Source organism: Pinus tabuliformis, chromosome 2_2 (genome assembly GCF_031772625.1).
Source record: "Pinus tabuliformis cultivar Carrire ecotype Pingquan chromosome 2_2, CPIR1, whole genome shotgun sequence".
NCBI classification, from domain to species: domain Eukaryota; kingdom Viridiplantae; phylum Streptophyta; class Pinopsida; order Pinales; family Pinaceae; genus Pinus; species Pinus tabuliformis.
The window spans coordinates 356,218,436-356,231,669 of record NC_142300.1 but is presented as its reverse complement, the minus strand read 5'-3'; the positions used below and the strand labels follow the sequence as shown (position 1 = coordinate 356,231,669).

The window sequence follows — 13,234 nt, the reverse complement described above, 5'->3', positions numbered from 1 at the left end:
TGGTGCTTAGTGTGCAGTGGATGTACTCCCTTGGGCACGTTACCATTGACTGGCAGAAGTTGGAGATGGAGTTCGCGGGGCCCGTCGGGAAGATGGTTTTGTTGAGGGGCATGCACTCATAACCCCCACAAATAATGTCAGTGCATAGGATGGAGGCAGACTTGAGACATGGGGATATAGAGTGGGCCGTGGAGCTGAGGATATCTGATGCAGGGGGCAAGCCCCAACCACCACACCTAGACATCCAGGCCATTCTAGACAAGTACCCAACAGTATTTGGAGACATTCCGCCAGGACGACCACCTGATAGGGGGTTTGAGCACACTATTGAGCTAGAGCCAAGGGTGCAGGCAGTTATCATGACCCCATACAGACATCCCAAGGCTTACCGGGATGAGATTGAGCAGGCTATTCATGAGTTGTTGGCATTGGGGCACATCAGGCCCAACTCTAGTCCCTTTGCTTCATCAGTTGTTCTGGTGAAGAAGAAGGATGGCACGCTGAGGATGTGCATCGACTATAGAGCCCTTAACAAGAAGACGCTGAAGAACTGATACCCCATTCCCTGCATAGATGAGCTTATGGATGAGCTAAGTACTTCTCCAAGATAGATCTGTGTTTGGTGTACCATCAGATTCGGGTGAGGGATCAGGACATCCCCAAGACAATGTTCAGGGGTTACTACGGCCATTTCGAGTTCTTGGTTATGCCCTTTGGCCTGACCAACTCACCTAGTACCTTTCAGTCTTATATGAAGCACATGCTCCGCAAGCAGCTATGCAGATTTGTATTGGTGTTCTTTCATGATATATTGATCTACAACAGGACATGGGAGGAGCACCTGCAGCATCTCGAGGAGGTGCTTCGTATCTTGGAGGTAAAATAGTTCTATGCGAAGCTGTCCAAGTGTGAGTTTGGGTTGACCAAGATGCTCTACTTGGGGCATATAATTAGAGAGGATGGAGTACGAGTGCACGAGGAAAAGATTAGAGCCATTAGGAACTAGACAATTCCTCAAAATGTGACCGAGCAGAGGGGATTTGTGGGCATTTGCACATATTACAGGAAGTTCGTGAAGGGCTTCTCACAACTAGAAGCACCCCTCACAAATCTGACCAAGAAGGGGGCATTTGCATGGACTGATAGGGCATAGGTAGCATTTGAGCACCTCAAGGAGGTGATGAGCAGTTGCCTGGTGTTGGCTCTACCTGATTTTACATAGTCGTTCACCTTGGAGTGCGATGCATCAGGTGAGGGCATTGGCGTTGTATTGTCACAGGGACGCCATCCTATAGCCTTCGAGAGTCAGAAGCTCCTTAGTCACGAGAGGCTGTACTCGATCTATGACAAGGAGATGCTGGCCATCATGCATGCATTGGCCAAGTTCTAACAATACTTGGTGGGTAACAGGTTCAGAGTGAAGACTGATCATAACAGTCTTTGCCACTTTCTGGGGTAGAAGGGCCTCAACGATCGACAACAGAAGTGGGTCAGTAGAATGCACACCTACGATTTTGACATAGAACATGTCAAGAGCGAGCATAATGTGGTGGCAGATGCCTTATCCAGGAGGTTTGCGACACTTTCACTCATGAGCATTTCCCATGATTGGAAGGCATAGTTGTTGGTTGAGTACTCCAAGGGTCAATAGGCATGTGAGATCTTGGAGGGTACCCATGGGGACAAGCGCTACCGTGTGATGGAAAATGTCATTTACTACAAAGGGCGCATTTATTTGGTTCCTGGTTCACAGTTGAGGGAGAGGTTTCTCCATGTAGCACTTGATTCACCACTATTAGGACACCAGGGGTTCTTGAAGACTTATAGGACAGTCAGGGAATGCTTTACTTGGAAGGGCCTCAAGGGTGACGTGTTGAGACATGTGCAGGAGTGTGAGGCCTGCTAGAGGAACAAGGGGGAGTTGACCCATCCTACTGGGTTACTACAACCACTTCCCATTTTGGAGGGGAAATGGGAAAGCATCTCGATGGACTTCATCACAGGACTTCCCACGGTACAAGGATGTGATTGCATATACGTAGTGGTGGACAGATTGACGAAGTATGCCCATTTCATTGCTATCCCCACTAGGTACTCTGCTTTGCAAGTTGCAAAGATGTTCTTCAGAGAGATTTTCCAATTGCATGTCTTCTCGAGACCATAGTCAGTGATAGGGATATCTGTTTCATGGGGGCATTTTTGTAGGAGCTCTTTAGACTGGTGGGTACTCAGCGCACTCCCAGTACCAGCTACCACTCCTCGAAAAATGGAAAAACTAAGATAGTCAACAAGCGGCTAGAGCGATATTTGAGGAGCTACATGACAGGGCAACAATGGGCATGGATGAAGTGGTTTCACCTAGGGGAGTACTGCTACAATACTACCTATCATATGTCCATCGATATGTCCCCTTTCCATGCTTTGTATGGGTATGATGCTTTATCTTTTGCTGACATTGTTTTTAGAGACAATAGGGCTCCAAGGGCCAAGGATTGGATTTAGGAGAGCCAAGATATCCTCAAGGCTCTCAAGGACAACCTACAGACTGCCCAAAATAAGCAGAAAATAGTTGCAAACAGGCACCAGGTTGAGAGGCACTTTGAGGTGGGAGACTTAGTCTTTTTGTGCCTCCAACCATATAGGCAGTCCATGCTGAAGCAGAAGGGGGCCGAGAAGTTACAACCACGTTTTTATGGGCCCTATAGGGTGATTAGGCGGATTGGAGAGGTGGCATATGAGCTGGAGCTTTTGCCTGGAAGCAAGGTGCACAATGTCTTTCATGTTTCATGCCTCAAGAAGGTATTGGGACAACACATGACAATAGCGACAAAGCTACCCCGATTGGATGATGAGGGTCATTTGGTTTTTGAACCCGAGTCTATTTTGGAGATTAGGAAAAGGAAGTTGCGGAGCATGACTATTAGGGAGTATTTGGTGTGATGGAGGAATCTACCAACTGAGGATGCCACATGGGAGGGGAGCACATTCTGTAGCACCCCGCATTACAGTTACTTGGGGTCAAGCAAAATTTGGGAGGGAAGGACTGTTATGTCCCCTCTAATTAATTTCACCCAGCAGCTACACTAGTTTTTCAATTTTGGCTAAGACATGGCAATTTTGATGTCTTGGAGTACCTAACTTAGGGGAAAGGGGTTTAGGAGGACCCCACTTAATTAAATTGGCTAAGGAGGGTTCCAACATAGGAGAAAAAGGGATATCGAAGTTGTAGTGGATGGTGGGGGCCACCACAAAAGAGGAATACGCACCCCTTGAGCAAACTCACACTTTTGGAGGGAGAAAGACCAAGGTGGGGTTGATGCATGGAGCCCACATGGAGGTGGGGAAGCTCAAGGATAAGTAGTGAGGGATGCATCATTTTTGGGGTTTTTGAACCTTTGCATATCGAACCTAACTAGAACGTTTGAGTTGTTGACCCAGGTCTACAAGTGTTGTTCAACACACAAGATTCTTGTTGATTTTGGGTAGCATCAGATTTGCTCTAGCTCCGAAATTTTGTGGAGGGGCTATAATACATAAGATCTCCAAGACCCAAAAATCGTTTGGAGAAATTCCACCCGGATTGTGATTTATTAAAATAATTAATATTTTTAATGGGGTTCCTAAGTCTAAACTTAGGAGAATAAAAATATTAATGGGTATTAATAAAAATATGGGTGAGAAGCTTCTAAGTGACGAAGATCAAGTCTAATTTAATCTTAGCCATTGATTAGGGACTTAATCTCGACCGTTGATTCATCAACAGGAAAAATATAAGAGGCTTGAGGGTTAGCTAGAGATACACTAAGTGATTAGTCAGTTCGATTTTTCTGGGGCGAGGTTTGCTGAGAAAATCAAATAGGTGATCTGAGTTGCAGTGAGAGGGGCAGAAGTAGAGATTTGGATCGGAAAGGAGTTCCGAGCCAAAGAGTACCGAGCAGAGAGGCAGCGAAGAGGCCTATGCAGCCCAGGAAGGGGCTCACATAGTACTGACACAGGCCAAGAGAGTCTCTTGCAGTGGTAGTGGAGGATATTCATTAGAAGTTCGAGATTTTGCTAAGGGTTGAACATCAATCTTCCTCTAGCAAATCGATCCAGCAGAAGGGGTGACACAAGGGATTGCGCTAGGATTTTGCAGTGTTTGCCGGAGTCAGGCCACTCAGTGGATCAATTGTGACTTGGAGAACAAGGTAAACACTCATATGTGTTTCTTGCTGCTGAGATTTCTCTGAAAGGTTGGCCGATGTGAGAGGCAACTTGTTGTACTCAGATTTTGCTTGCTTAATAATACAAACCCTCTATATGCTACACTAGTTTTCCCGCATTGGGTTTTTCATGGGACGTGTTGTCCAAAAATAATGGTGTCCCTTGTGTGTTTGTCTCACACATTTTCAATTTATGATCTGTATGTCAGTGTAGTCTGCAATAGTTTGTTTCATCACTGTTTATAAATTAAATAACTTGTTGAATGTAATAACAAGTTGGAGATGATAAACCAGTGATTGCAGTAGGATTTTTGATGTGTAGATTCAGAAATTTTCACATGGTACCAGAGCATTGCAGATCATAGGGCACTGAAAACATCAGCCAGGAGATCCAGTGAATTTGCTGTAGAGAAGCAATTGTCTCGAGTGACAGTGTTGTTCTAGAGGCGGAGGAGCAGCTGAAGGAGTGACGTAGAGCCAGAGAAGTGACGCAGAGGCTCACGCAGTGCTTGCATCAACATTTCGAGGAGAAACATGGCTCAAATCTACACCATGAGAATGACAAGCTTCCGCCTTTGGAGAGCCCTTTGAAGGTTCAAAAGATACAGATAGTTAAGATGGGTGAGCATTCATCCTTGGGATCAACCATCGATGAAGTGCAAGTAGGTGCTAAGACATCTAGTGTGGGTCTAAGGCTTTCGGATGAGAGCCACCAGAGGAGATTTGAGCACTTAAGGGAAGATCTTCAAGCATTGAAGAAGAATACCCAAACATTTCAAGGCACCATTTTGCAGCAGATCAGTGAATTAGAAGGCCTTAAAGTGGTATGTGCTGAGTCAACAACCAAGATATCTAGCATTGAGGAACGGCTAAAGTTCCTAATGAAGTAGCAAGGGCGGCATATGTTGGAGATTCAGCACAACCCTGTTTAGGGGCATATTGATGGGGCTTACAACATTATCAACCCAGCTTTATCCATTGGACAGAGAGAGACTAAGATTCCTAGACAGATCTCATGGGATGACTAGGTTAGCGAGATAGAGCAACATATGCTGAGTATGTCGTCCTGCCAACATAGAGGGATTGTTCCATATACATGTGTTTTTGCATTCGATTCTACTCTTGGGATTGAGTTGGTATCTAGTGGAGTGGGCTAGATTTGTGGAGATAGTCAAAGTCCAAGGTACAACTCAGCAGGAGCTTTCAAACATAGAAGATATTGGAGGCCTAGGTTGGCATTGGGATCCAAGTGGGGGTCTCCAACATGTAGCAATAGTGCAAGACATCTATGGCTTTGACAAGGTGGTTGACTCAGTGATCAAGGGCACACATTCCTTCACATTTTCATTGAGAATGTGCAAACTTTGGGAGATGCTCTAGCATACCATTAATGGAGGGGATTATAGGGTGGCCAACATGCCTTGGTAGTTGTTATTCAGATGGATTGACGTTAGTATGTCGCTAGAGATAACACAATATGGAGACGATGTTCTTCCATTGATGTACTAGGCACAGGGACCACTGAGGATCAATGCAACAATGTCACTTCCAATGAAATATGAGGGGCTATGCCACTCATATTTACCAGGGTGGATTAGGAGGGGTAATCCACATCACAACGGATTCATTAGTGGAGAGATGAGTACATTGGCGTATAAGGGATATTGGTCAGTACAATGTGGCAAAACAACAGGCAGTGATACCTAGTGGTGTACAGGGCAGGGTTGCGGCTCCCCCTCGCTTTGAATCGCTCCCGGAGTGCGCTTCAAGCGGGAGCGAACTGGGAGCAACTCGGGAGCATGCTCTGAGCGAGAGCGAATCGAGAGCGGGCTCCCGAAATTCGCTCCCACATTTTTTCACAATTTTTTTGTCACAAAGATGTTCCAAACACAATTTTTTCAAAGAAACAAGATTTTTTGAGTAGGGCAGCCTAATATTCAAGCTTATGGCCTTAATATTGATATGCAATTCATGGTAATGTTAAAGTAAATCTGACATTCTCCTTTATCTTTGATTTTCATCCTTTACTTAAATTTTTAACATTACCATGAAATGATTCAAGATGTTTGAGAGTGGTTCCAACCTCATTGAGTTTCATACGGAGAAAGTAGAATTTTAGATCTCACTCAAAATCCAGCAGACTTATCAATTTTTCAGGATTGGGGGGATTGCAATGTTTCCATTGCTTTTTTTTCATAAACTTGGGTATGGGACTCGTATTTAATAAAGAGCACCAAGCCCTCTATGTACCTTGATGTTAGTGACATTGGTTGTAAAACTCCTCTACCATGACCCTACTAAAAATGTATTCATCACTTAAAACAAAATCTTGACTTGACATGCTATATTTTTTCTATCTTATGTTAATTTCTTAGAGGGTGATATTAATGACAAAGATCCCAAGATAGGCAATGATTTTGATGATATGTAGCAATTTGTTGTAGCATGAATTTTTTGGATGCTAGAGGCCATCTAGAGCCTATTTGTTGATGTATTTTCGGTTCAAAAATGGATTTCACTAGATGCTATTTTGGTTATGTGCACCCTTACATGCTATATAAATGAGAACTTGTAACTTGTGGATGTGGCTTATGAAGATTATAACTTCTAGATGATTGATGTTATATGGTTTAATCCATGTTTTTATGCTTTTTATATCTAATTCATCATTCTACATGCTTTTGTTGACATATATGCATCAAAATATATAAAAATATATATTACATAAAAATTCGCTCCCAATTCGCTCCCGACCCGGGAGATTTTGAAAATGTCGCTCCCCGCTCCCACTCCCAAGTAACTTTGGTACAGGGATATGCCACGTTGATTTTCCATGGCACATGAGAATTTGGGTTAGGTCTTAAAATCTTTGACACAAACCTACTCAAGTGTCTCAACCATCCTACTTTGCACCACGGAAAATTACACATCAGTGAATCAATTAGCGCACATGACAAATTTTAAAATTTTCAACCTTTCTTCATTATATTAACAAACTGTAATAAAACTGTTTAGGGCCCGTACCAAAGATCATTGCCCTCATACAATCATTGATACAAGTACATACAACTAGGGCTTGGTGTTTTTCATATTGACCACCAATCTAAAATGAACAAGAAATCCTTGACCTACTTGTTGATGTGGTCCCCCACAAGCCTTTCAGTCCATGTGTCCTAAACACATTTGCTAGTCCATTTACTCCCAATCTACAACTTTGCCTTTATCAATGGTCCTTCTCCTTTAGGTCACTGAACGTGACTCACTAATCTGCCCTCTAGCTAATAATTCCTCCATCAATGACTCAACACATAGGGCCTTCTGTTGAGTTGTTCACAACTTTGTTTTTGAACAACTCTAGAATGCCCATTGCTACTCCTCAGCTTCTTTCGGACTTCTTCCCTCAATTGCCTTCCTGTGCTGCTCCAATGAAGAAAAACTTTGGGCCGAAGGGCTACCCATTATGACTGTCAAATGTCCTTCTCCAACAGTCAACTTAGGGCTATCAATCTATCTCTCTTGTCTTATCAGACCTTGAGCTCAATAAATCTGCCACTCTTAGCAGATTTGAAGTCCATCTCAAATATGTACTTAGGGCTCATTTGTAGCAGTCTCCTAAAAACTCTCCTTCTGATACTTGGACTGTTGAAATTTCTAAGTCAAACCCGTTAGAAATTATTACTACACTATCTGGTTTATTTCACCTACTTGTTTAATTTCTTAACAAGTTATTTAACCATATAAACACTGAAAATAAACACAAATGCAGTCTCAACCATCTACAGATCATCAACTGAAAGAATAGACAAACACACAAGGGACACTGTTATTTTATGATAATTGTCCCCGAGAAAACCCAACTTGGGAAAACCGATGCAGCAATTCTGAGGGTTTTATTATTAAGCAACTTTCTTGAGTACAAATGGGTGCCAAACTAGCTCACCTGATAGAGAAATCAATCTGGCAGTAGTACCACTATTCAGAAGCAGATATTCGGCAAGTCTGCTCCACGAAAAACTCTCCAACGACTCCCTGAGGCTCTGCATCAACCCTCCTGGCCTCTGCGTCAGCCTCCTGATGCTCTACACATGCTCTCTGGTCCATTGCGTCACTCACGCAGGCCCTGGTAGCCTCTGCGCAATCCCTCCGGCCCTCAGCGTGGCTCCTGCTGGCTCTGCATAACCTCCTCTGCCTCTTTGCTATGCCCTCAATTCCCCTCGCTGCAACTCTGATCACTTGTTCGATTTCTCCCAGCAAACCTCGCTCCAGAAAATTGAACTGACTGATCAACTTGGTGTATCTCCAATTGACCCTCAAGCCTCCTCTTATACTTTTCTTGTTGAGTTTTCAACGACCGAGATTAAATCTCTAATCAAAGACTAAGATTAGATTTGGCTTGATCCATGTCATTTAGAACCTTCTCACCCAATTTTATATTAATACCCATTAATATTTTTATTTTCCTAATTTTAGACTTACGAACCCATTAAAAATATTAATTATTTTAATATCTCTCTAACCGGGTGGAATTTCCCCAAACCATTTCTGGGTCTTGAAGATCTCATGTGCTTTAACCTCTCCACCAATTTTCATGGCTAGAGCACATCTCAACACTCCCTCTTAGCGAGGAATGTGCTCTAATAATGCTCCACCACTGAAAACCACCATGATCATCCGACACCGGTACCTGTGTTGATGCTTGGCCTGTTGCCCAACATCCTCTGTACTGCTACCTCCTGTACTGCTTCCCATGGCTCTGTTACTACCACTGCTACATCTGTACTGCAACTCCCTCTGCATCTGTGCTGTTGTTGGTCCTTCCTCCCAACACTGCATTTGCATTGCAGCTCTCTCTCATCATGCTGCATCGTGCTGCCCATAACACTACCATTGCTACTGCTGCACTGCAACCCAATTACTGAGAAGTAAGTAACTGATCTACCCAACTACTGACATCCTTGTCAGGCTAGAAGCCCTCCTGATGTTGAAGCTCCCTCTGCTACCTCTGTGCTATTGCAACAACTTTGTGCCTCTCGTACTGCTGCAAACACCTCTGTGCCTTTCCGCACTGCTGCAACCTTGTTTGTGCCTCTCACACTACTGCAACCCTCACTACGCTGCTACAGATCCCTGCACTTTAGCACTGTTTTGCCGCTCCATTCGCATCTTGCTTCTACCAACATCCGCCATCCTGCTACTGTCTCTCGGGGCTCTCGTAGCCGTATATGATCCAAGAGTTTGGGTACCTCAAGGATCCTACCCCACTTCTTCTGTAGTCCTCTTAACTACAACTCGATGTCTCCCCACCTCTTCTCTAGAGGTGCATGAGCACTCATGGCATAATCGTCATCATTCTCTACTACCTTCTCCGCCTTAGCCGACGCTGCCTTGGAGTCAGAAGCTTCTCCCTTATTCTTCTTCCCGGGACACTAGGTTGCATAATGACCCAACTCCCCACAATGGAAGCACTTTATCTTAGAGGTGTCCTTCTTCCTCTTCCCTAGCTGTCCCGCAGATGCTAGAGCTGCATCCTCTTCCTCTTTCTTGATTCGATCACCTTTGCTGCTACTTCCGGTCTTGGTCAACCGTCTGATCTCTTCTTGGTGAAGAGCCGCGTACATCTCTTCCAAACCTGGAAGATTCGCTCTGCCCAAAATTCTTTGGACGAATGTCTCCCACTCCTTGGAGACTGCGTTCAAGGTGGTCCTCACCATGAACTCCTGATCTAGCATGGCCACTATGGAAGTAAGTTGGTCCCGAATCTCCTACAACCTGCTGAGGAATAGATCTATCTGCTCCCCCTTCTGCATCTGATATGACTGCAACTGATTCTCCAGTAGCATCCTCCTCTGCACGAAAGTGCCTTGATACAATGTCATCAAGGTATCCCACATCTCCTTTGTCATATTCTTCTTGGCAATATGCTGAACTACATGATCCTTGACCCCATCAAGGATTATGCACTTTGCCTTGGCCATTGCATCCTCATACCTTTCGTTATCAGCTGGGTCGACTGGGATAGCCACAGTTCTCAAGGCGAAGGCCTTGATGCGATGTCTATCCAGAACAGACAGGATCCTAGCCTTCCAGATGACAAAGTTGGATGCTTTGTCCAGCTTGTCTTGATCCCTCAGTCCGTTCATTACCATCTCTGCTCTTCTCTTCGACTCCCTCTGAGTCTCTACTTCCTTCTTGGAAGTTCTCTCTTCGACTCCTTCTGAGCCTCAATTTTCCTCCTGGAAATCCTCTCCTCGACTCCTTCTGAGTCTTGATTTTCCTCTGGAAATCCTCCTGCCAATTGTTGAACCGCTCCTCTCTGATCCCTTGCAACACTGATCTGGATTCCTTGGCTAGAAATCTGCCTAGGCAGCAACTCCCTTTGCCTTGGTTCTGTCCCGTTAGGCGCTGTTATGCTCTGACAGCAACAACACTTCACCAGCTTCACAATCCACAATCTGCCCACAGCTCCTAGGCCCTAGCAGCTGAAGAAACCGAGCCACTTAGCTTTGCGCAATCTCGACAAGGCTGAATTGTTCCTCTAGCCAACTGTGTCACTCCTACCTGGCCGAGTAGGATGACGTGGCTCTTTATGAGCCTCTTCTGCCTCTCATTGCTTCCGCGCTGGCCCTCTCTCTGGCTCAAACTGATGACACAGGCCCTTTGCGTCACTCCTCTGTTGCTTTATGCTTAGGAACAATTTCTGTCTCTCGAGACAACTATTTCTGTTGCAAATTTTCTGATTTAGCTGGTGCGTTCAACTCTCCTGTGATCTGCAACCCTTTTATACCATGTTGAAATTTCTAAGTCTAATCGATTAGAAATTCTTCATGCACTATTTGGTTTATTTCACCTACTTGTTAATTTCTTAACAAATTATTTAACCATATAAATACTGAAAATAAACACAAATGCAGTCTCAACCATCTACAGATCATCAACTGAAAGAATAGACAAACACATAAGGGATATTGTTATTTTTGGACACATAAGAACAACTGAAAGATTCAACTCACACAACAACACACATAAGATGGATCAATAGCGATATGCCACATCACAAGTTGCAGATCAAGCTGAGGCATCCTCAGACTCTGAACCAGATGATGTCTATGTAGCTCCTGATGATGATCTTGTGTCTAGTAGTGGTGATGAACTTGATGATTGATCATGTGTACACTATAGACTTGTAGTAGGCCAATGGCCTCATAGCTTGCAGCATTGTTTTTGGACTTTATAGGCCATTTAGAGCCTCATTGGTTATGCATTTTACTATTTTGTCGACGATATGTATTGCACTCAGTGCCATTTTGATATATTCACCTTTACATGGGATATAAATGAGCAAACTTTGCATATCTTGTCTCTATTGGCTTGGAATCATGGTTTTAAATCTTAAAAATAGTTTTGTTTCATTAAAAATTAATTATTTAATTTATTTTTCTAAAACCGGTTCGTTTAGACCTAACCAGTCCCGGTTCGACCAGTTCCGGTCAGTAAACCGGTTCATTAGGTGGACCGGTTCAGTCACCGGTTACGGTTTTAAAAACATTGATCTACCTGCCCTTCGTCAATGAGTAGACCTAAAGATGGATGCACCACTATCTCCAAAAGAGCCTCCCTCATCTAACCAGAAACTCCATCCCCCACCGGTCCATTCGTCACCTACAAAATTGTCCTATAAAGTCCCAACACCTCCTGATGACCAATTTCTACAAATAGTACCTCCCTGCTGGCAGCCTGCACATCTGTATGCCCCTCATCAATGGCTGGCCATAGGGAATACTGCTCATCCTCATCCATTCTGGGCTCAATATGAGCCACTAGATGACTCTCCAAAAATGGCCCATCAAGCACACTGTGCTCCACTGTGTGCTGAACATGCTGACTCATCGAACATGGATGTATATCTGGGCTGCTGTCAACATCTCTACAGGTCTGCTCAAGCTCCTCTATGTGCTCACATTGCTGGATTTCTACTGATAGCTCACCTCCCTGGTCTCCTCCTTGTATGGGAATAATCTACCGCTCATCAAACCTATCAACCAGATAGTTATGCATATCATGGCTACTGCCATCATCCCTACATGCCTGCTGATGCTCTTCAGAAGAATCTTCATCTGGAAGGTCAGAAGAGTTGAGATTCAACCACATAAAACTTACAGAGATGTCTCCATAGGCTGTAGAGGATAGCCATACCAGACCACAGAGAATAGCCACACTAGACCGCAGAGCATATGCCTTCCCTAGGCCACAAAGAATAGCCTCCCTAGGCCGCAGAAAATAACCATAACAAACCGCAGAGATATGCCTTCCTAGGCTGAGTTTATTGTGTCAAATGGGAGGATAGATGACTATTTATAGTTATTTTTCCATGCGAAGGGTTGCGTCCCATGGGGCAGGCCAACTTGAAAATTTATGAGGCCGACTTGAACTTTTGAGGGAAAACTCAGATTCAAATAATATTTAAATGTATTTAACAAATGCCTTAGTGATTACTTGCCCAAATAAATTTGTGCCATTAAATAATAATAAGAGGAGGGTCAAATAATAATTTCCCTAACCCAAATTAAATTCTCTTCGGGACAAGATGGTTTCTTATGGGAAATTCATCCCATAGCTGCCTTAAATTTCAACACGAATTTCGGTCATTAGTTGCTAGCAGTTAGGAGAATTACGTAGCACAACTACCAAATGAATGAAATAAAGGGGAAACCATGATTGTATTAACTGACTCCATTTCAATAAAGTTTATATTCCACATATTTCTCCTATATTGTGTTTAATTTTAACCAATTTGTCTTCCATATCTGAGCATATGGCATTCTACTAAGTGCTTGATGGAAATATATTGGACACCAATAACCTAATGCTTTGAAATATCATCAAATTGAATTTCAGATTTATATATATATACCTGTAGCTTCTCTCCCCTCTCTTGAAGCCTGTTCACTGCGAGCCCTGCCACCCCAGAAACATCCTGAAAGCAGCTTACCATTTGTCAGTAAGATACCTACCCAAAGAGCATTGATAAAAGG

General features: G+C 43.7%; 1 protein-coding gene across 5 annotated transcripts in view; it reads right to left on the bottom strand.

The window, feature by feature from the left end:
• Positions 1-13,234, bottom strand: part of LOC149192717 (uncharacterized) — a 473,076-nt gene that overhangs the window by 16,736 nt on the left and 443,106 nt on the right. For all 5 annotated transcript variants that reach the window (XM_089404676.1, XM_089404677.1, XM_089404679.1 and 2 more), the window contains one exon: positions 13,114-13,176. In XM_089404676.1, coding sequence (XP_089260802.1) covers positions 13,114-13,176 — 63 coding nt within the window. The remainder of the gene's footprint in view (positions 1-13,113; positions 13,177-13,234) is intronic.